General features: G+C 28.8%; 1 protein-coding gene across 7 annotated transcripts; it reads left to right on the plus strand.

Moving 5' to 3' along the window:
• The first annotated feature begins 935 nt into the window (after nt 1–935).
• LOC149892773 (uncharacterized) lies at nt 936–19,956 on the plus strand. Of its 7 annotated transcripts, none has more exons than XM_090083004.1 (30): nt 936–1,088; nt 2,537–2,562; nt 3,290–3,430; nt 7,264–8,238; nt 9,143–9,365; nt 9,949–10,095; nt 10,277–10,345; nt 10,540–10,640; nt 10,778–10,838; nt 11,060–11,269; nt 11,382–11,651; nt 11,817–11,874; nt 12,011–12,094; nt 12,185–12,252; nt 12,367–12,455; nt 12,640–12,721; nt 12,886–12,969; nt 13,066–13,134; nt 13,249–13,392; nt 13,667–14,029; nt 14,257–14,363; nt 16,444–16,576; nt 16,848–17,009; nt 17,365–17,434; nt 17,536–17,612; nt 17,704–17,739; nt 17,867–17,955; nt 18,126–18,292; nt 18,633–18,670; nt 19,445–19,956. In XM_090083004.1, exons 2-30 carry the CDS (start codon nt 2,555–2,557, stop codon nt 19,451–19,453), a joined length of 4,134 nt encoding a protein of 1,377 aa, XP_089939130.1. In that variant the 5' UTR covers nt 936–1,088; nt 2,537–2,554; the 3' UTR covers nt 19,454–19,956. The 7 variants fall into 7 exon arrangements, with proteins under 7 accessions (XP_089939130.1, XP_089939113.1, XP_089939118.1 ...); XM_090082987.1 differs by lacking the exon at nt 19,445–19,956 and adding an exon at nt 19,037–19,165; XM_090082992.1 differs by lacking the exons at nt 936–1,088; nt 19,445–19,956 and adding exons at nt 1,447–1,565; nt 19,037–19,165.
• The last annotated feature ends 1,557 nt before the right edge of the window (nt 19,957–21,513 follow it).

The raw sequence follows: 21,513 nt of genomic DNA on the forward strand, positions 1-21,513 counted from the left end.
TTTACCAATTTTCTTAATTAGTCACAAACACGAAGCACCCCTTTAAACTCTAAGTTAGGTCTCCCTTCGTATTCGAGGTAACATTTTACGATATAAAGTCAATGATGTGAAAAGCAAAAAAAAAAAAAAAAAAAATCAGTTTGAAACAATTTTGAAATTTGTTTGAAAAAACTGTTTTAATGAAATATTTTTGTGTTCAAACGCTGAGGTCTTGTTTTGAAATCCCGCTTCAAGCTTAAATTTTTGATTTCAAACCCGGAAGTCAAGAAATGAATATAAAAACTTAATCTTTAAATCACTAGCATTCCCTCTGTATTCCATATTCATCTCTGTACTCCATGCTCGTTTCACAAAAACAAGTGAGATCTCTTGATGCTCAAAGTGACAGTTACAAAATCCCATCTATTTGTATCAAATAGACATTAGGAAAAGAGGAAATGAAATTATTAAATATGAATTTTAAAAAAATGTCATAATTTCTCCTTATGTAATAAAAAAAAAGCTAAGGCTCTGCAAAATCAACTACCTGAAGTAAACGGAAAAAAATTACTCTGTTGGGAGAACGCCCTTTTTTAAATCAAGGTTCACCAGATTTTCTCTGTTTTAAAAGCAGCTAGCAAAATGTAGAGCCTATCATCATTTAAAATTCGAAAATTAATTTGTTCTAAATATTAAAAAACGCGAAGTAATCGCGTCAACCATTTTATTAAAGCGTTTGTGACGTTAACCTTACAAAATGGCTTTTCTCATGAAGAGCTGTATGATTTATGTGACGCGCTCTCTCCTACGCTGATTCTCATAATGTCCTGTTTACATCGCGTTAGTTATACAAAGCCTGGCGACTTTTTTTTGAAGAGTTATTGTTCTATTTCCAATATTAACACTATCTTGTTTGAATAAAAATCGCGGAACAATTTTAATTCTGTAATATGTACATAGTTCTATTACTTGTTAGAGTGGAAGTTAAAATGATGAATTGAGTATATAATTTTTTCTATATTTTATTAGGTTAAAAAAGTATACGCTGTCTTAACAGAGAGTTGGTAATACATATTGGGTCGGAACCGTCTTGATACAAAAGTATTCATGTAAGCTGTTTAAAATCTTTAATTTTTAGTTTGAATTTAACAGGAACTACAGATTAACTCAAATTTCAGAACACTGCTCATTTTGTTATTTTTGCGAATGCAATAAAATAAACACGGTTTACTTGCTCAATATTTTTGCTGCCAATGCGACTTTTCTTTCGGTAAATTCAACACTGTTGCTTTCTGTTTTGGATTGTGAATCAGATTAAGAACCTCCTAAGACAAATCATAAGCTGCTCTTTGTTAAACAGAAAAAGCTGTCGTTACGTAAAACGTTTAGGTAGCGATTGCGTAAAACGCTAATCGCAAAATAACTCAATCCAATCGTCAAGACAAGAGCAGACGATGTTTTTTTTTTTTTTTTTTTTTTTTTTTTTTTAATCCTATTTTAGAAGTTAAAAAAAAAAAAAAAAGAAAGAAAGAAAGAAAGAAATCAAAATATTATGCGCTTTTCTTAAATTCAAGCTAAGTGTCTTGGTACATTTTTTTTTTATTTCCTTTTTTCACTGTTTATAAATACAGTCTTATTTTTCTTCGGAATACGTAAAAAAGAGTGTTGATTCTGTGCTTTATTCAGTGATGTCGTAACAAGAAGGTTTCTATTTGCAACTGAAAAGAGATAAAATTGTTCACTTACGTAAAATTTTTATTGAAAACTTGTTTCACGGAAGAATTCGATGAGATTTACAGGTTTTGATCAACGCGGTATAAACGCAGAAAGAATTTCACGCAGTTAAGTGCAATTGATAAAACGCTGATCGTTATCTTTGAATTAAAATATTATGGTTAAATCGTGCTTTATCGTTTGTGTAAACGGTGTATTGGACTGTTTTTCTTGACTGGTTAGCTAAAAAGAAATCTTTTTAAAAACGTCGGTCTTTTGAAAAGCTTCCTACTTTATTTTTAAATTTGCGGCGTTGATTCTTCAATTTTGCCCAGTAGCTAAACATCTGACCTTAAAAGTAAGATAAAAAAAAAAAAAAAAAAAAAAAGTTCTTCAGTATTTATTTGTTCGCTGAGCGTGATTATACTAAGTTAAACCCCCTCATCCTGGCCTTAAAAAAAATGCCGCAACAAAAATCCTGCTTAAGCATTTAGCCACACTCGCCAACTTAACACGGACATTTTAATTTTCAAACGTCGTTTGTTCTGCTAATTTGACAATAGCAGATGAATCATGTTCTTTTTACAATTTGTATGAACTTCCTAATCTTCTAAAAACCATTAGTGAATCTTAATTTTAACTGGGTTGTCTCCTCTGACAACTGCACAGTTGTCTTTAAACAGTTAAACATGCTGTTGAAAAAATGAGAAACGATCGTAACAGTTCCACCATTTTGTGCAGAACTTTTGTTCAGCAACCTACATTCAGAAACTCATTTGGTCAGATAATTTTCATTCATTCAGATTTTTTTTTTAATTCAGAACTTATTTTTTCTTTATTTTAGTCTTGATCTTCGACTGAGATGAAAAGGTAATCATTAAATCTCTCTGAATTAAATTTTATTTTCCTTCGTTCGAATTTTGATTTTTTTTAATTACTAACAACGTTTTTACTATTACTTTTTTTTTTATTATTATTTTTCAACGTTTCTATTTATCTAGTGAAAAAAAATTGCGGGAGAAAGAAAGAAAAAAAAAATTAATTAGGGAAAGTTGAATAGATGTTGAAATCATTTTTTATGGAGCTTTGCTAAGATGAGTCATAAAAATTTACCTCGATTCGCGCCTTTTTTTACAAATCATTCGGAGCGGGAAATTTAGCATTAAAAGAAAAAAAAAAAAGATAAAAAAAAAAACTCGTCTCATTTAATTGATGAAAAAAAAAGTTCTTTTTATTTTTATTTTTATTTTAAATATTTTAATTAGCGAAACCATATATAAACAAAGACATTTAAAAAGTTTTAGTGTATACTTCTCAATCTAATACACAAACAAAGTTACAAAGTTTATCTTGTAGTTTACATTATTAATGTTAATTCATAGAACTTTTTTTTTAAAAATTTGCATTCGTATATATAGCAAGTTGCACATGTATTTGGCGTTTTCATAACGCTTTCAAAGCCAGGTCAAAGTGCGTTTTATCTAAAAATTAATATTTTATGAGTGTGCGCGGCTATTCGAGCTTCAAAATTTTTTTAATGTAAAACAAATGCTCTTTTATTTTTCAAATGGCTTTAAAAACAAATGGAATATTTTAGACTTAAACACAAGAACGACATTCGTCATTTGTTAGAGGTGAAAAATGCCCAGCCCCGACGACGTCAAGGTAGTGTCGGTTCTGATGGGAGCGATGCAAGTGATCTTTCTACGCAGTCTATGCCGCAGTATAGCAGTTACAGGTATTTTTTCCCTCGTTTTTGTAGCTAAAAAAACCGATTAGCTCAAAAAGTTCTTATGATTCTTACAGATCAGAGTTTTGTTTGTTGTGGGCTATTTTGAAGTATTATAAAAAAAACGAGAGGCACTTTAATTTTTTTTTTTTTTTACAAATCCATTTTTAAATCCATTTATAAGCATTATTCATTTTGGAATGTTTTATGTCAAAACAAAAACTAAATTTAAACATCAGATAAAGGCTTAAGTACCGTTACGGATATTTAAAATACCAAAAATACTTTTGTGGTGCGGAGCATGTAAAAAGAGGCCACACTGGCTGGACAGCGCAGTTCACCGAATCGGTTTATTTAAGTGTAACTCGTTGTAACTTTCTTATTTTAGATATGCGTTATCATTATTATTAGTCCATCAAAACTACTTTTTACAAAGAAATATTGCTTTAAAATAGCGCAAACAAAAACCTCGATAAATTGATAAGATGCTTCTTCTTTTGTGACTTGAGTTCGTTTGGGTCATAGATTGAACTTTGGCAGTACGGACCTTCGTCCGTCCGTTCATTATTACAGCAACATTAATTTACAAAGTTATTAATTTAGGATTTACATGCTTCTATTTTTATGTTTTGGAAGAGCGTAATCTTATATTGATCTGTGACCATCTTTTAAGTTTTAATCTTATTCAGGAAGAATTGATACGAATTTTCATAAGTTATTTCCAATAGGTCGAGTATCTTTAAAAACTATATCAGACTTTGTTTTGTACACGTTTTGATTAAACAAGATGCGTAAGATTTTTTTGTAAAAATAGTCTCATTTGATTACAATCAACAACTATTCATCGTCATCTTCGAGCAAATCGATTTGTCTTTGTGATGTTAGGCAATATAGTATTAGTTGAACATACTTCGTAGGAAGTTGGACCCCAGTAGTCCTTCTTTAAAAGTGTTTCTTTCCATTTTATTAGAAAAAAATTTAATGATAATCGATGATACTTCGTCAGGTTAGAATTATTTTGTTCTATCTCCCATTTTAAACGTTGAAAGAAAGTTTTTGAATTTTTCTGTAAGTAAAAATTACTTAAAATTTTACTATTACTTTTTTTGGAAATAACAACTTATTCAAATAATTTATATCTAAAGAAACTATTTAGAAAAATAATTTTAAAAATAAAATGCATTTTAAAAGTAAGCATTACTTAGTAAAATCAACAATTCATTTTCTCCCAACGTTTAAAATTGGAGATAGAACAAAATAATTCTAACCTGACGATTTGGTAAAATGAATATTTCGAGAATGGAAAAACAGTAGGGAGACCGGGACTAGTTGATACGTTTTTCAAATTTAATAAACTCTCAAGGATCGCTGTAAAACAAATCATACTTCTACATTGAAGTGCAATACCAAGATATTGCACTTCAATGTAGAAATGATAAATAACTTCTGTTAAACTGCACAAACTTTAACCCCGAGAAACCCGTATCAACTAGCTAATGTTTTGGAACATAAATTTGTGGTTTAAAAGATAAACATGTCAAACTTGACAGCACTGGTTCCTACTTAACTTCACCCTAACTTAAATTCTAACCTTAACGAAGTTCCGGAAAAAATTTTTCTGTAATGTATTTTTTCCAAAATTTCTGATTTCAACGGGTTCAAAACTGTTAGATATCAAACTTAAAAAATTGAGAAATCAAACAAAATTGACAAGATGACGATCGAACAAAATCGATATGAGAACGATCAAAGTGGAAGGAAAGAAACTTTTACGCTTACAGAAAACTAAAGCGAAACACGAACGAAAGTAAAACTGACACAGATAGTTAACGCGTTTAAACTTTAATTAATGGTCATTAATTATTGGTCCATGTTTTAGAAGGATGAAGCATTTCAGAAAAATAAAAATGATGTTTTTAAAGGAACTTTTTTTAATAAAGTGTTTATTTTCTATTTATAGGACTGTAGCTGCCCTATATAAGAATATAATTGAAACTCTAGTGGATAATAATTTTTATATCAAAAAATGTGTCAATTATATTGGATTCAGGAAATCTCCGCAAACGCAGCAATTTCATAACACAATAAGTCAACAAGTCAACAGAAACTTTAAAAGGGTGATGTCATAATTGTTGATAAGCTAAATGATCACTGAAATAAAATCGAGTTAAATACAATTCTGTGTGAGACGGATTTTTTATCGTAGCATTTTATTAAAATACGATTCCTTGTGAGACAGATTTTTTTTCATAGCATTATATTAAAATTGAACGTTTTGTTATTCAGATAAAGTATGCATTTTAACAACTATTGTTGTATGAACTGATGTAACGATTTTTTGCAATCTTATGTTACTACAATAGTTAAAACAATATATTAACAAATAACTATAATTAATTTAATTATTTAGTCAGGATTTCATCATAAAATGCTGTTACAAGTCAAACAAAATGAGGCTTTATGCTTGTTCATTGTTAATTCTTTGACAAAATAAATCAGTGTATTAGTGGAGCGCAAGACAGAATGAATCAAATTTTTTTGTATAAACTTACGGAATTCGAAAATAATTAACTGAGATCAAGGACGTCCCCATTCACAACTGATGACTGGATAACAATAAATTGAATTAAATACAAAGTTATAAAAACTTTTTTAAACCTCATCAGCCTCACATCTTTATCCCGTCCCTTATGTAACATTAATCTTGAGTGATGATTGTAATACACCATGCGAATATTAGTGTATATACTATAATTTCAGTTGTAGTTAGATGCATAGATATCAAAATAAATCAGTGAATCTTTTTGCATTAAAAACAAAAACGCAGCATGGATGCTAAGTTTATTAGTTATAAGAATTATTTATCATACTTACTTTAGATAGTTTAAAGCATTTAATATGTGTTTTATTTTATTGATCAATTTATTAGTAATTTTGATCAGATATTGATAGAACACACAAGATGGTTTGATAAAACACCGTAAGAAAGATCTAAAAATTTATTATGGGAGAAGCTGTGAAGTTTAATTTTTTCATTGAATGATGTGCTTGACCACAAACAATAAGTGATTTATAGAGTCAAACTTGAAAATCGATCAGTCAGTTGATCTATTCTTGTGTCAGATTAGTTCCTTCAATAGTCTGGTCTAAATGTTACATTGTATGTAATATATAGGGTATTTGAGAACATAGATAAATATTGTAATAAATACTTCATTTGAGAAACTTTTTTTGAATAAAAATGAACCTTTTCAATATTGCTTTTCAATAAAGCCATTTTTAGTTTCCATGTGAGAGCTACATTGTCTACATGCCAAAACAGAATGACCCATTGCTTTAACTTGAGCCTTTAAAGAGAGTTTCTTAAAAATCCCCTTCACATAATAGGCTGATTGATTGAAATCTGAAGAGTTTAAAGGCAAAATTTTAAGGGCAATCATGAACATTTTCAACCATCTTTCCATGCTTTACACAATCCTTGAGTTTACATTCTTGTTGAAACAAGAAAATATTTTCAAGGATTTTTAATGATCTACTGAACTTGATAAATAAATCCTGATGTTCTGATGATGTCAGGCTATTTGAAAAGCTTTTTATGGTTAAAAACTTGTGATACTTTTCCATTTTTTGTGTTTAATTCTTTAAGAAATAGATGTGGAAACTTTCAATATCAAGGTTTTTAAATTTCTGTGCTCAGTTTTATTGTCTTGATAACAGTATACCTTAGTGTGTTTGTGTTAAAACTGCATTTAATACAATCAACTGTATGAATATATGTAACAAGCTGAATAGATAAACATACAACTTAGCTTAGTTAATAATAATTTTATCTATTTATTTAGACAGTTATCAGGTGGATTGCTTGGGCCATTTGAAAATTCACCCTCCAGACCCAGTTCTCGAGGAAGTTTCTTACCTTGGGGTAGTAGTGATAAACATAAAACTTCTAAAATGAGTAGTGTTACACCCTCTTCAAGACTGAAAACTCCAACAGTGTTAGTTAAACCAGGTTTAAAAAATGAAACCCTTGAGCGGCCAAGTTCAGCAACACCAGCTGATACTCCTTTGAAACCTGGTTATCTTAGAGAAGTATCTGGCTCTAAGCTTCCATTGTTTAAGAGAGAGATATCTTTACCTCAAATGAAACCTGATTCAGCACCTGCTATTAAAAGAGAGAGTTCTGAAATAAAAGGAAGACCAACTATTACTAACAAAATAAACACACCTGCTACACCTAGAGGTTCTATTGTTCCAATTAATCCTAAGTCTACACCAAAAACAGTAGCAGAGCAACGAGTATCAGAGCGTAATATTGCTGCAAAAGGGACTCGAAATGCAATAAGTGGTATTTCTGATAATTTTACTATTGGGGATGATGTAGGGATAAAGGGTACTAATAAGAAAGGAAAGTTATTATTTATTGGGGAAACCCGTTTTGCTAAAGGGTGTTGGGCTGGGGTAGTTCTTGATGATGATTCTGGCAAAAATGATGGTTCTGTAGCTGGTGTTCGATATTTTTCATGTCCACCATTAAGAGGTGTTTTTGTGAAAGAAGAAAAATTAGAAAAACTTACAGAAAAAGACTTTGAAACAACAAGCGTTGTTTCTACAAACATCACAAATAGCATTGATTCTGATGCTGAAAATGTTGTGGGGAACCTGGTTATAGGTGATCATGTTGAAATATCAATGGGTATTGGAACTCAAGAGGGTATCCTTCAGTATATTGGACTAACAGGATTTGCAAAAGGCACATGGTGTGGTGTAGAGTTAAGAGAACCAAATGGAAAAAATGATGGAGCTGTAGCTGGTACTCGGTAAGTTAAATTTTGAGATTTAATAATATAATTTATATAAAAATCTACGTATGTGATGTTTCAATAGTAATATATTTTAAATTTTCTGTGGGAAAAAATTTTCAAAAGCAAATTTCAAAAATTTCAAAAGCAGGCTTCAAAATTTTTAAATATCTTATCATTTCAAATATCTTCATTATTGAAAGCTAAATCTATAAAATAACATTGAAGTTGTTGCTAGTCTTTAATAAATAATTTTATATTCTTCAACTGGTGTACATTTAAATTAAGTAAATATATATTTTTTCAAATGTTGTTTACAAATTCTTTTACTTAATCTATTCATCATCATCTTCATTATTCATTTGTTGATCACACATAAATATATCAAAGGCTTGTATTGAAGGGAGGCTTAACTGAGAGAAAAACTTGTAATTTTTCATATCATCTCTACAAGTGGTGATATTATCACACAAGTAAAATAAAGTTTTGTAAATTATTGAAGGAAATAAGGAAATCTTATAATGAGTTCAACAACGGAGCACAACTCAGACTTTCCAAAGGTTTCTAAACGTGCTTCCTGGATTATTATTAATAATAAGAGAAAAGAAACTAAAATCAGTGAAACAAAAAGTAAAAGGTAAATATGGTTTTGTAAAGTAACATTGTCATCTTTTGCTGTTTAAAAATGAAACTTCTATTCCTGTAATTGTCATGAAGAAGCAGTTTTAATATTTTACAGTTAAAAAAAAAAGAAAAAACTAATTAAAAAAAAAATAACTCCATCATTTGTTATGAGTTAAAATTAATCTTCTTTGTCTTTTTGTTTGTGTTTTATAAATCTTTTTTTTAAACATAAAATTTTCTTTTAGATTTTATAACTAGTAGTAACTCTTATTTTAGCTCAGTTCTTCATTTTTAATAGATATTTTCAGTGTGAACCAAAGCATGGAATATTTGCTCAACTGCAAAAAGTTCATAAGATTAAATCAAGTTCTAACAAAATGTCTTCAGGAGAAGAAAAAATTTGGTCAGGTTCTAACATGATACCACAGCAGGATGAAGGAAAGAAAGATTTTAAAATATCTTCTCTCAAACCAATCACAACCTCTGCAGTAAGCAAAATTCCACCAAATGATTCAATAGAGGTATGCATCCAACTTTCTTACCAACTTTTTAACTGTCCATCCAAAAAGATCAGGGACACAAAAATTCTGTCCATTTTTTTTTACTGAATTGCTTGCATCATCGGTTTTTTTTTGAATATTTAGAATTCTCTTTCTAACTTTAAAGTTTTTTTTAAAGTTAAAAAAGGACACTTTGAAAAAAGTTTTCAACTTTTTTTTTTAATGAAATTGTTTACAAACTTGTTTACGCTTTCTTTGCCACAGATATTATAAAAGTGCGTGTTATAAAAATATTCTACTTAAAGTTAAAAAAAATCCAGTTCCTATGAAACTTGATCACTGTAGTGTAAATGTATTTAATGGTTTATTTAAAATTTAACTTATTATTAGCAGTTTTAACAAAATTTCTATCACTGGCTGTATCAGACTCAATTCAAATAACACCCATTTTAACATTTTTTAGTTTATTGTGTTTTGAATATTTTATAAATATAAACAAAATGTAAACTAACATAAATATGAAGAACAAAAATATTTTTTAAATTACATTTTCAAAATTTAAAAATGTTTTTTGATTTAAATAACTATGTGCATTAAAATTTAGACGCTGCATCATCATGTTGAACCCCTGGTCGAGTATAATAACCTTAGTAATAATAAGGACATGTCACCTGAAAAAATACATTTAGAACCCAGTTTTGTTGACAATGATCATATGAAAGAATTGGAGAAAAAGTTAATTGCTTTACAAGTAAAAAATACAATTGTATCCAAATAAGATTTTTAACTGAACTTAAAATTTGTCTGTACAAAATGTCAAAATCTTTTTTATTTTTTGTTTTATGTAAATATTGCATGCATGTGTTTTATTTGTTTCACGTGTTTGTGAACACTTTTTTCTCTTTTTTGAACTAAATCTTTTTAATTATAAGAGTCAACTTAACAACAAAGAAAATGAGCTGCAGAATCTAAAGGCAGATAAAGAAAAAACATCTACAAAGGTTATTTCCAAAATTATTTAATATGTTAACTTTGAAATGTAGAGTTATACCTAAACAAAATGATGAGATTATTTCAAATAATCTCCCAGGTTATCAGTGATGCATATAGAATTTGGAGCAGGATGCTGGCTCTTTAAGATAATAACTTACTAATAAAATTATTTCTGTAATGACTTTCAAAAACCTTAATTTAGATCCTTCATGAGCAAGAGTCTACTTTCCGTTTACAAAATCAAGTGAGCCAAAATGACAGGGAAAAGCTTGAGATGCAAAATGAGTTGAATGAATACAAGCAGTAAGTTCATTACATGTTTTTTGAAAATTAATAATAACAGAATTAAAATCACACTTAGTTCCAATTCTAAATGCAAAAAATGAAGAAAAAAAATTTACTTAAAGTGGTAAAAATTGTTTCTTTTTTCTGAATTTTAGTAAAATTGAGGATTTGCGTTTTCAGCTGGAAGAACTCGCTGTAGTTGCTGATGAAAAAAAGGTGATTTTATTTTGCTTACAACAATGCTATCAATACTTTCATCACTGATGCATTTATTTATGGTATTTTATTGTTATTTTACTTAAGTATTTATTTTTTTAAACATGTAGTTATTTGAATATTTTTACATATTTGTTTATGCATCATTTGTATATTTGTATTTTAAAGGTAACTTTGTTTATTTCAAAAATTGTTTTGGTTACATTAATATCCTACTATAGATTTCTACGTGTTATGAACTGGACAAAGTCATTGGTCTTGAGAATAAACTTAATGAAAAGGAGAAGGAGTTGCAAAACTTGCAGTTTGAGTTGGAAAAATGTAAGCATTTGTGCGAAGAAGAAACATTTAAGCTGGATGAGAAAGACATGCAACTGCATGGAAAAAACCAAGAAGTTGAAAAACTTCGAGAACTTTTGCAAGTTACAAAAGTAACAAGTTTATCTTTTATTGTTTTAACAACTTCAACTCTGTTTATTTAATCTCAGCCCTGGGTTATAATGAAAAAAGTTTATAAAATATTTCTATTTCCTTTTTTTTTAGTTAAATGAGACATCTTTAGTTAATGAGGTTACAAACTTAAAGAGACAGTCTCAAGAATTACGTAGTATGCAAATGTCAATGTTAGAAGTTGACAAGCAAAGGGACAAGTTGCAACAGGATTTTGATAACAGGCTTCTTGAGAGAGAGAAACAGAATTCTGAGCTTAAAGATCATATAAAGTTGTTAGAAAATCAAATTGGGAAGCTCAATGCGATGAATAACGAAAAGGATGCAAAAGTTTCTAGTTTAGAAATCCAAGTTGGTCAGCTAGTAAGTCAAGTAGAGTTCCATTTATGTTTTCATGATTACTGAGAGATTCTTTTGTAGTTTTTTTTTTATGACTGGTAATAAAAAATGTTAATATTGATGGGATAGGTTTATGGTAAATAATAAGAAAAAGTATTTATAGTGTATTTATAGTGTATTTGTTTTTAGCGTGAGGAGCTAAGCATCACCTTAGAATCAAAAGGAGCTCTTAATAAACAAATTTATGGTGACTTTTTTTGTTTTATTTATTTTTTGCTCAAAATTTGAAACTATCTGTTATCTTAGTCCCTTGCTTCACCTTGTTTTTTTTTAAGTTTATTTTAACTTAAAGCACTAATTTTTTTTTTAAAAAAATTAAACAGATTTAAACAAAGAGTTGGAAAGTAAAAGAATTGAGGTTCAATCTGTTACTACATCTAATGAAACACTTCGCAAAGAGCATTTGGGTAACTTTTGATTCTTTTAGTATGCAAGTTTTTATACTTTTATGATACTTTTTTTGTAACAAGGTTTGTATCAGAAACTGTTTCACTCAGATATAAAAGCAAGGTTAGAAGTTGCTGAATGCCGCATTGACCAGCACATTGAAGATAAAAAAAAGCTGGTGTGTAGAAAATTAGTTGCAATTTATTTTAACTTTTTCAATTTCTTCTTTTATGTTGCATTGCATTCTCATTTTGGTCATGCTTATAAAACCAAACTTTTCTATTGTTGGTAGGAAGAAGAAATCCTCAAGGTTTCAAAGAACTCTGGGGACAATGCACAACAACTTATGTACCACAATCAACAAATTCAGCTAAAAAATGGGTCAGTGGGAGCTTAATGAAGTCTGATTTAAAAATCTATTCAGCAAAAACATAATTTTAAAATTCTATCAATAACTCAGTTATTAGCTGCCAATTGATTATGACCATGGTTAACAATGGTTTATTTACATTTTCTTTGCATTTTCTTTATATTTTCTTTACATTTTTTTAATTCAATTTTCTAGAGAGATTGCTGGTTTGCAAGACAAACTTGCAACTATGACTGCTGAGAATCATAAACAAGTTATGGAAATGAAAAACATGCAGGTCTTGATTATTATTATTTTGTTGCTTTTAAATTTTGTTGGATGTTTGAAATAAGTATTTAGAAATAAAACGAATCCATTGCCTAAGTAACTTTTGTTTATGAAAATATAGTTTTATAAAAAATAATGTATTTAATTTTTTTTAAGTTTACACATTTCTAATAGGATAAAATGATCAAAGAAAAACAAGTTTATGAAAAAGAGAAGAGTGAGGAAGTGAAGAAGTTAAGAGAGTCAATAAGTATCATGGTAAACTTTAATTCTGTCAATAGTTTCAAAGTCTAAAGCTTTCAACTAATAATTATTTCTGTTAAGTTAATCCTAATCAAAGAGCATCTTATTTAGGAAGAACACTTCAAAAAGTTGAAAACCAAGAATGAAGAAATTGAGCAAAGTTTAAAAAACGAGCAAATTGTAAGAAAAAATATTTCAGAGAGGTTTACAATTTTCTTATCCGTTTTTCTCTCATCAAGAGAATGTTATGATTGTTTTTTTCTCAAGAATTTCAATTGAGGAGCTTCTGTTTAGGAGCTTCAGAAATCAAAGGAGTATATAAGTACTTTAAAAGATGATAATACATCAAAGCATTTACAAATAACGTTATTAACACAAGAGAGCGAAGGACTTAGGACGAAAATTACAGAAGGAGGAACCATTAGCTCAAGAATACAGGTTTTAAAAACACATTTTTTCAGCAATAAAACTTAAATTTTCTAGTTAATTTTTTCTAGTTTCATTTTAACGAAATCACATTTCCACTGTATACTTGTTACTGTACTGTATATTCAGTATGTTTTTTAATTTCTTATGTGTTTAATTTGATGTTTTATTTTAATGTTAGTTATGAAGCGCATTTTGGTTGTTATGGAAACTTTTTGTTTTTCTTGTTATAAATATCTCAAAATCATTTCATCAGTGAATTGTTGAATTTACTTTTTGTTTTAAGATTGAACTAGACAATTCAAAGAAGTTGTTGATTTCTAAAGACAATGAAATTCAAAGGTTAACTTCAGAGATTGAGTGCTTACAGCATAAGGTAAAAGCAGCAGAAGATATTCATGAAAGTACCCTTTTCCAGCTGAACAAATTAAGTTCTCAACATGAGGATTTGGAACTTAAAATTAATTGCTCAAAGTTAGAAACCAAAGAAGCTTTAAAAAATCAGGATGCGTTGTTAAAGCTTAACGAAGAGTTACGTATTAAAGTGGAAGAGTTAACTCAAACAAAGCAAAGTTTACAAGCAGAGAAAGAAATACTAGAATGTGAAAAAAGCAAACTTTTTACTGAGGCAAAAAAATTAAGGGAAGAAGTAAGACTCTTACTAAATTCTTAACATTTGTTATATATCAAATGTATAATAATGTATAATATGTAATGTAAAAATAGATTATATGAAAACATTAATAGAGGATTGAAGACAAAAAGGAGGGTTAATTGCATGTTTAAAATTCTTTGATTCTTTAGAAATATTCAAGCATTACAAACTGTTAAAAAAAAAAAGTCAATAACCTTTTTAAAATTTTTGTTGCATTTTAGGCTCAAGTATGTTCTGAGTCATCAAAAGTTCATAAAGAAGAATTACTACTTCTTCGCAAGCAAATGACAGATGGTTCTTCATCTACAATTATGCTTGAAGCCCAACTGTATGTTTTATTAGTTCCAAATTTCTTCCCTTTACATGATTTTTTTATGTTCCATATAACTGGCCTTATAAGTTCTTATAGTATCTTTAGGTAAAAGTTCTAAGTGAACTTGACATTCTTCAAGGTTTGCTATGAATTTGACAGTGGAGATTTGTCAGGGCTTTGCTAGAAATTTAGTTACAGACATTTTAATAGGTTGTTGTGTAGTTGCTACAGTGTAACTATAAATTTCAAGATTTTGGTTATATAAAATAGATATTGGCGCTGAAGATAAAAGAACTTTTAAATCATAGCAACCCCTTGATATATGTTAATTGTTCTATTGTGCAATAGAAAATGAGCAGTAGGGCCGGCTAAAACAAAAAAGAGTTAGAAAATTTTGATTTCATGAAAAATGTTTCCTTAACATGTTAAAAGTGTTATTTAAAAAAAGAAGGATTTTGAGATGTTTCTGAGTTTTTGTAAATTTGCATTTTTACACTAAACTATAACCATAACAAAATATCAAACCTGTAAGGAAGGTAGAGGTATATTGCATCAAAAATGATATTTGGTATCAGTTAAAAATGTTGCATAATCCTTTTTTTTTTTTTTTTTTTTTTTTTTTTTTTTTTTTTTTTTTTTTTTTTTTTTTTTTTTTATAATCAATAAAACTATATTTTATTTCTATAGCATAAATCATTATTACATATAATTCAGGTGTTGTACAAAAAGTTAGTTTACAAAAAGTTAGTTTTTGTAATGAAACAAGTCAGAGAATGCAAAGTCAAAAAACTGCTACTTATTCAAGTTACCAATAATTTTTAAATAAGTTTCAACAACCTCTCAAATTTTGTTTTGTATTGCCTCGTCCTAAAATGAACTGAACATTTGGTATATTTAATGTAACAGAGTTTTTTAATACATTTTATAACTGTGTTTGTTTTAAACATAATTTGATTCCTTGCTCAACAGCATTGCTGTCTTCAAATAAGTTCTATCCTCCTGCCTGCTAGTTGCGACTCCCTTAAGATCTTTTTAAGAATTTCAGTGACTAGAGATTCTTTAGCTGAGTGACTGCTACAACCAACCAATGGAAATGTTTCTTCATCATTGGTTTTTCTTTTTATTTATCAAATGTTTATCAATAAAACCTGTTTCGTTTTCATTCTTGCTTTTTCTCTCTTCGCACTTAAATCCAGCACATTATATGTCACACCAATTCTTCCAGTTTTTAACCATTTTTGAAAGCTTGAAACAAGGCAATATCTTCCTTTGCATCTTTAGCTGGTCTGGTTTGTCTAATGTCATCTTTCTAACTGGAGAAGTAGTATCAAATGTTTGAGTAAAGCTCTGTGTAGGAATTTTGCAGATAAAACTTAGATTTTAAAAAGTTACTTTGAGCATGCAATGCCCCCCTTAACTTTAGAAAATTCTTCACATAAACTATCAATCATTTTCAAATGATATCTTAAAATGCATAACACAAAATAAATTAAAGCTTTATCTAAGTTTTCAAAGATTTGAAGTAATATCAGTCAGACTTAAAGTAGTTTTGAGTCTAAAAATTTAGTGCACCTTTCTGGAAGTGAGCTGGTTTTAAATCTTCTAAAAGATATCAAACAAAACCGTAAACAACTCTATTTTTCGTTTGTTGACTTCAATACTTTAACATCTCTTTCACATTTCTTTTTCACTTTCTTAATCTTTTTGATTTAATCTTTTTTGCCTTCTGGTTTTCTTTTCATTGTCTTTTTACATAGCAGCACATAAACTGTAATTCAAAACAAAGGTATATACTCGATTCATTAATTTATAATATGTGCCTCATTTGTAGTTATGCATTTGTTTGTCAACAAAAAAAATCAGCATAACTTTTATGGAAATGTTTTCTTCATGCTTTGTTAAGATATTTCTAATTGAAAAAGAAAATATTGCAGTACTGAGAGACATCCCATTAAAATCCCGGTGTTTATAAACTTTTGCACACTCCTGTATATAAAAAATCGCAAAAAATAAATTTTAAAGAAATTCATTGATTCTGCTTTTATGTTTATTCATTTGATTTTAACTTAACCTCTTAGAAATTTCTTACTTTTAGTCAATCTTTGAAAGAACAATTAAATATTGCTCATAACAATCTAAAGAAAGTAGAAAAAGAATATGAAGATATGACAAGAAGGCAACTTGAATTGGTTAAAGAACAAGATAAATTGCAAGCAGATTTATGTCAGGTAGAAACAATAAATTTTTGCAATTCTTCTCTTTTTTTTTTTTTTTTTTTTTTTTTTTTTTTAAAATGAGTGGATTATATCATTTTTCATTTCCTTAAGACAATATTTCTTGTAAAGCATTTTGCTAAAGGTAAACTTAATTTTGCATTCCTCAGGCAATAATAAGTTAAAGGAACTAGTTGTGAAAAATCAGTATTTTCTAGTATACTTTAATTGTTATTTATAATAATGTTAATAATTATATTGATTTAATAAAAAAATTTTCAAGTAGAAGTGTGAACAAGAAGCAGAGCAGAAAAAAGAAGCTGTTCTGCTGCGTGATCAGCTAAAACAAGCTCTTGAAAGAGAACAAACTTTGCGAACTGCATTAGATACTGACCGTCATAAAAAAACAGCTGCTGTGGAAAATGAAATAGAAACTTTGCGCAAACAAGTAAGAGATTGTTCAATTAAAATAAAGTAAAGGTTTAAAATATTTTTCTCATCCTAGTTTAAACGTTCATCAGATGGGTAGTTTTAAGGCTGGCAGACTAAAGCAACATAAGTCAAACGTTACCATCTTAATTTTATTGCTGAATTGTACCAAACCTTTGTCAACACACAACTGAGCACATCAGTGACTTGCATCTGTAAATCTACAAATTTACAGATGCAAGTCACTTTATTAATTTTTGTTTTTTTTTTACTCCTGAGTAATTATCATTTTTGAGTTTTCGTTTTTTTTTTAAGCTTCGATGTTTTGCTGTATTTAAAAAAAGAATTATCTTTTTTAAATCTTTGTTTTTAAGGTTGAAGTTCTTGAGGGAGCCAATGCTTCATTGACAGCAAAGTTAAACGATAACACAGCAACTAAATGTGGTGAGTTCAAAGTTCATCCAGAGAATATTGCTTAAGAAATCACTTATGATTGGATGTTGTGATTTTATAGCTATCTGCTAAAATACTTAATTTTTTTCCAGATTCATCAAAGCATTCAGAAGATCTAAGAGTTCTTCTTGAACACGTTACGAAATCAAAAAACGAAAAAGAAGCTGAGGTTTTTGCTTTTTTTTTACTTTTTTTGTATGGGTAAAAGAGTTTTTGTTTGTCAAAAGCAAATTTCATTTATCTTTTTTTTTTAATTACAGATTGGATTTTTGAATTCAATTATCGTAGACTTGCAGGTAATCGATGGTTTCTTTAACAAAATATTTTTCTCTCTTATTTCTCCCAAATTATTTTCTTATTTTTCTATTTCTCTCTCAGATGTGTAAACTTCATTATAAAATTTTTTTTGTTTTTTGTTACCAGAAAAAAAATAAGGACCAAGAAGAGAAGATTAAAATATTGTCATACGGTGATGACGTGCTGAGCGATGATAGCAACCACAATATTACAATGTAAGTATGTTGATGTATTTACATATACATTTCTTTCTTCGTATTTGGTTGATATAGAGATGTTAGTATATGCGATAGCCCCACAATCGCTCTCAATAACAAATAAAAATGGCGTTAAAGTATTTTAAGAGAATGTATAAAGTTGATCAAAAACTTATTCATTTCTTAAGGAGTCCGATAAAACCGAACATGCGCATGCGCCCGTTTTGTGACATTTGTGATGTGTTTGATGTTCATGACACCGAAGATTGTCCGACACAAACCGACGACAGTTACGGTGGCGTACAACATCGTGGATCAAGGACAGACGAAAGACCATATTGTGTAATATGTGAATGTGAGTTGCGAAAACTCTTTCATTTTTCTTGAATATTTATAGCTTTGCTTTTATCAATTCTTTAATTGAAACCGGGAAATTTTTGCAATCTTTTTAAGTTACATAATATAATTTCTACGTGGTGAAATTTTGATCATTTATATCATGCGCTCTGTGTACCGAATCAAATGGGTTTCACCCAATTTCATCTTTGGTTTATCTTGTCGCACTAACGACAAAATAAACCAAAGGTATTGACTTGCCGGGTGGTTTTGACGTCTTTGTTTTGATAAAACTTTCGTTGTTCCCGGCGCGTTTTTGTGTGTTGTTCTTTAATATTGAAATTTTTAAAATATTTCAGCTTTTGGCCACACACAAGAGAATTGCGACGATGAACAGGTAATTTGAATTCTTTTTTTTTTAAATTTACATATCTCAAATTGCGTTGTAATGGAGAGAAAGGAAAATTGAAATTATTTTTAAACTCTAATTAACTAAAATTTAATTTCTAAATTTTTTTTGGCTTAAACTTTTTATCGAACATTTAATTCGCTTTGACATTGCATCATGGGACGTGTCTTTGTAAAACTCGAAGAAAATCCATGCGCAGATAAAGGAATGCAAAATTGCAAGATAATTTCTGATGATTCCTTTATAAGTACATCAAGACGGGATAATTGAAGAAAAATTCTCTACAAATGATATTGGTTTTCGACTGTGTTTTAACTTAACTCAAACTCAAACAAGGGTTCTTTTTAATTGTAGGCCAAGTGTAAACTAAGACGAAATCGCAAACGATGGTTGAAATCGAGGCTTATTGCTTGGAAACAATCTTTTTAACATAATTTTTTTTCTTTTAAAAAGTAAAATAAAACAGATAATTGCAGATATTTTTCTTAAATTTTCGCTAAAAATTCACTTTTTTAACTTTACTCAATTTTGTATGCATCCATATACTATATCAACCTTTAAAATATGTATATTAAATATTTTAAAAATATATATTAATTTTAATATAAATTATAAATTATATTAGATAATGAATTTTTAAATTTTAAACCAGTGAAAATATATGGTGTGTAAAAATATAAACAAAGAAATAATTTATAAGTTCAAGAAAGTTGAAGTCAGAAATAATTTTTGACTCTTCAATTCATCTCAATCTTTTTTCAGACGTTTTAATGGAATCTATGATGGCTGCAATGACGAAGGTGTACCTCATGCTATGCTGCGTCACATTTTACGCATTTATATTTTTAAAAGGACATGTTCTTAATAAAAGCGACTGTGTAAAATGCGCTGAGCGGTTTAGGGTGTCACGTGTCAGGTGGTAGTTTTATTTAAAAGGCGGTGAAGAAAGACTGCGTAAAAATTCGATTTTAATTCTTTCGCGATGAAGCAATTCAAGGATTTATTCTAATAATTTTCTTTATTCAAATCGCTGTTTTTAAAAGTCAGTATTCATTTATGGTTATAAGTGAGGTTTTTTACCAATTAGAATTTTTCAAATCTTTAGGTTTTTTTAAAATAACGCCATTTATCTTTTCCGTCTTCGTGTCACATTTGTTCCAACCAAAATATGGTTTTTCAATATAAATAGAAAACAATTTTATTTATTTTATTCAGATTTTTACTTTTATACATTGCATTTTTTTCAATTGATAATTTTAACAATTTGGTCATTATTTTGAATGAATTAATATGCAGAATATATTTAGTACCTGGTCATTAGAAATAAGGACCAGATAATCATTAGCTCAAGCGAGCGCATGCGATTAACTGCCTATTAATCTGCGAACGATTAATTTGAATAACAAATGTCTGATACCAATTCGTATTAAGGTCAATACTTAATAAGGAAAAGTCATATTAAGCGAGTGTGGCGCAATTTCTTAATGCATTACTGGCGCCAAATGTTCAGATAGTTTTGCATTATGGGAAAGGCGTCGTGTGAATATTTTATACTCTTATAAGTACCTTTTTTTTGTTAAAATTTCATATTTATAATAAGCTAAAATGTATAATTAAAATCCTCAATTATCTATTTATTTGATAAAACAAAACAAGTATATTAAAGCGAAATAGGCATTAAAATATCAATCCTTACAAAAACTTGGTGAACCAAGGTGATCTGACAGAGAACTTTCTCTTCAACCTGGCAAATTAGGTTTACCCCACAAACTATAGAAATTTTTTTTTTAAAGAAGAACTCTAAAAAGTTTTGTTTCTGACATTTTCCTCTTCGGGTAGAGACAAGATAATTGAGTAATTGGTTGTAATCATCACATGTAATGTCTAGTATAATCAAACTTACAGCCAGTCACCATCTCCACATTAGTCTTTTTATAATAAGATTTAACAACAAATGAAATATGTTATGAATGTATAGAAAAAGAATTATTTATATTTCAAAGTTTTACAAACATTTATACATATACATATATATATATATATATATATATATATATATATATATATATATACACACATATAGAAACATACATGAGTGTATGTATGTATGTATACACACATATACACTCCCATCCATAAGTTTGGATGCAATTATGGCAACTACAGATATTAAGAGAATTGTGTCAGAATAATTTTGATTTGTGACTTTAATAAAACAAAACGTTAATTTTATTTTCTTTTATTAGATTTTATGAAAAAAAAAACATAATAGTGTCAAAAATTATTACTTAGATAAAATGTTTTTATTTTAATCATCTTTTCGTCAAAATGATGATTTAAATAAAACCTTTAGCTTTGGCTAACGCTTGGCAGATACGTGCCATGTGATCAATTAATTTTTTAAAATATTCCTCATCATTATTTTTCCATATGTTTAGGATTGCCTCCCAAAGATCGTTTTAACCCTTTGGTGGAGTTTTTTAGACTTCTCGATCTAAATGATCCTACAATAACTCAATTGGGTTACAATTAGGACTCTACGGTGGCCAAGTCATGAACTTCAACAATTCTTCCTCTTGTTTTTCATTTAAATACTGCTTTAGCACTTTAGCAGCGTGTTTAGGATCGTTATCTTGTTGGAAAACGAATCGTTCGCCAATTAATTCGGTTCCACAGACTAAAACATGTTCTTTCAAAATCTTTAAACAGACTTCTTCTGTCATTTTCCCGTCAATTTTGGCGATTGATCCCACTTGGCCACCACCGAAACAACCACAAACCATTATATTCCCACCTCCATGCTTAATTGTTTGCATAGTAGATTGCTCCAG

Source organism: Hydra viridissima, unplaced genomic scaffold (assembly GCF_058129835.1).
Source record: "Hydra viridissima isolate aposymbiotic clone 2 unplaced genomic scaffold, HvirCarnegie_v1 scaffold_1, whole genome shotgun sequence".
NCBI classification, from domain to species: domain Eukaryota; kingdom Metazoa; phylum Cnidaria; class Hydrozoa; order Anthoathecata; family Hydridae; genus Hydra; species Hydra viridissima.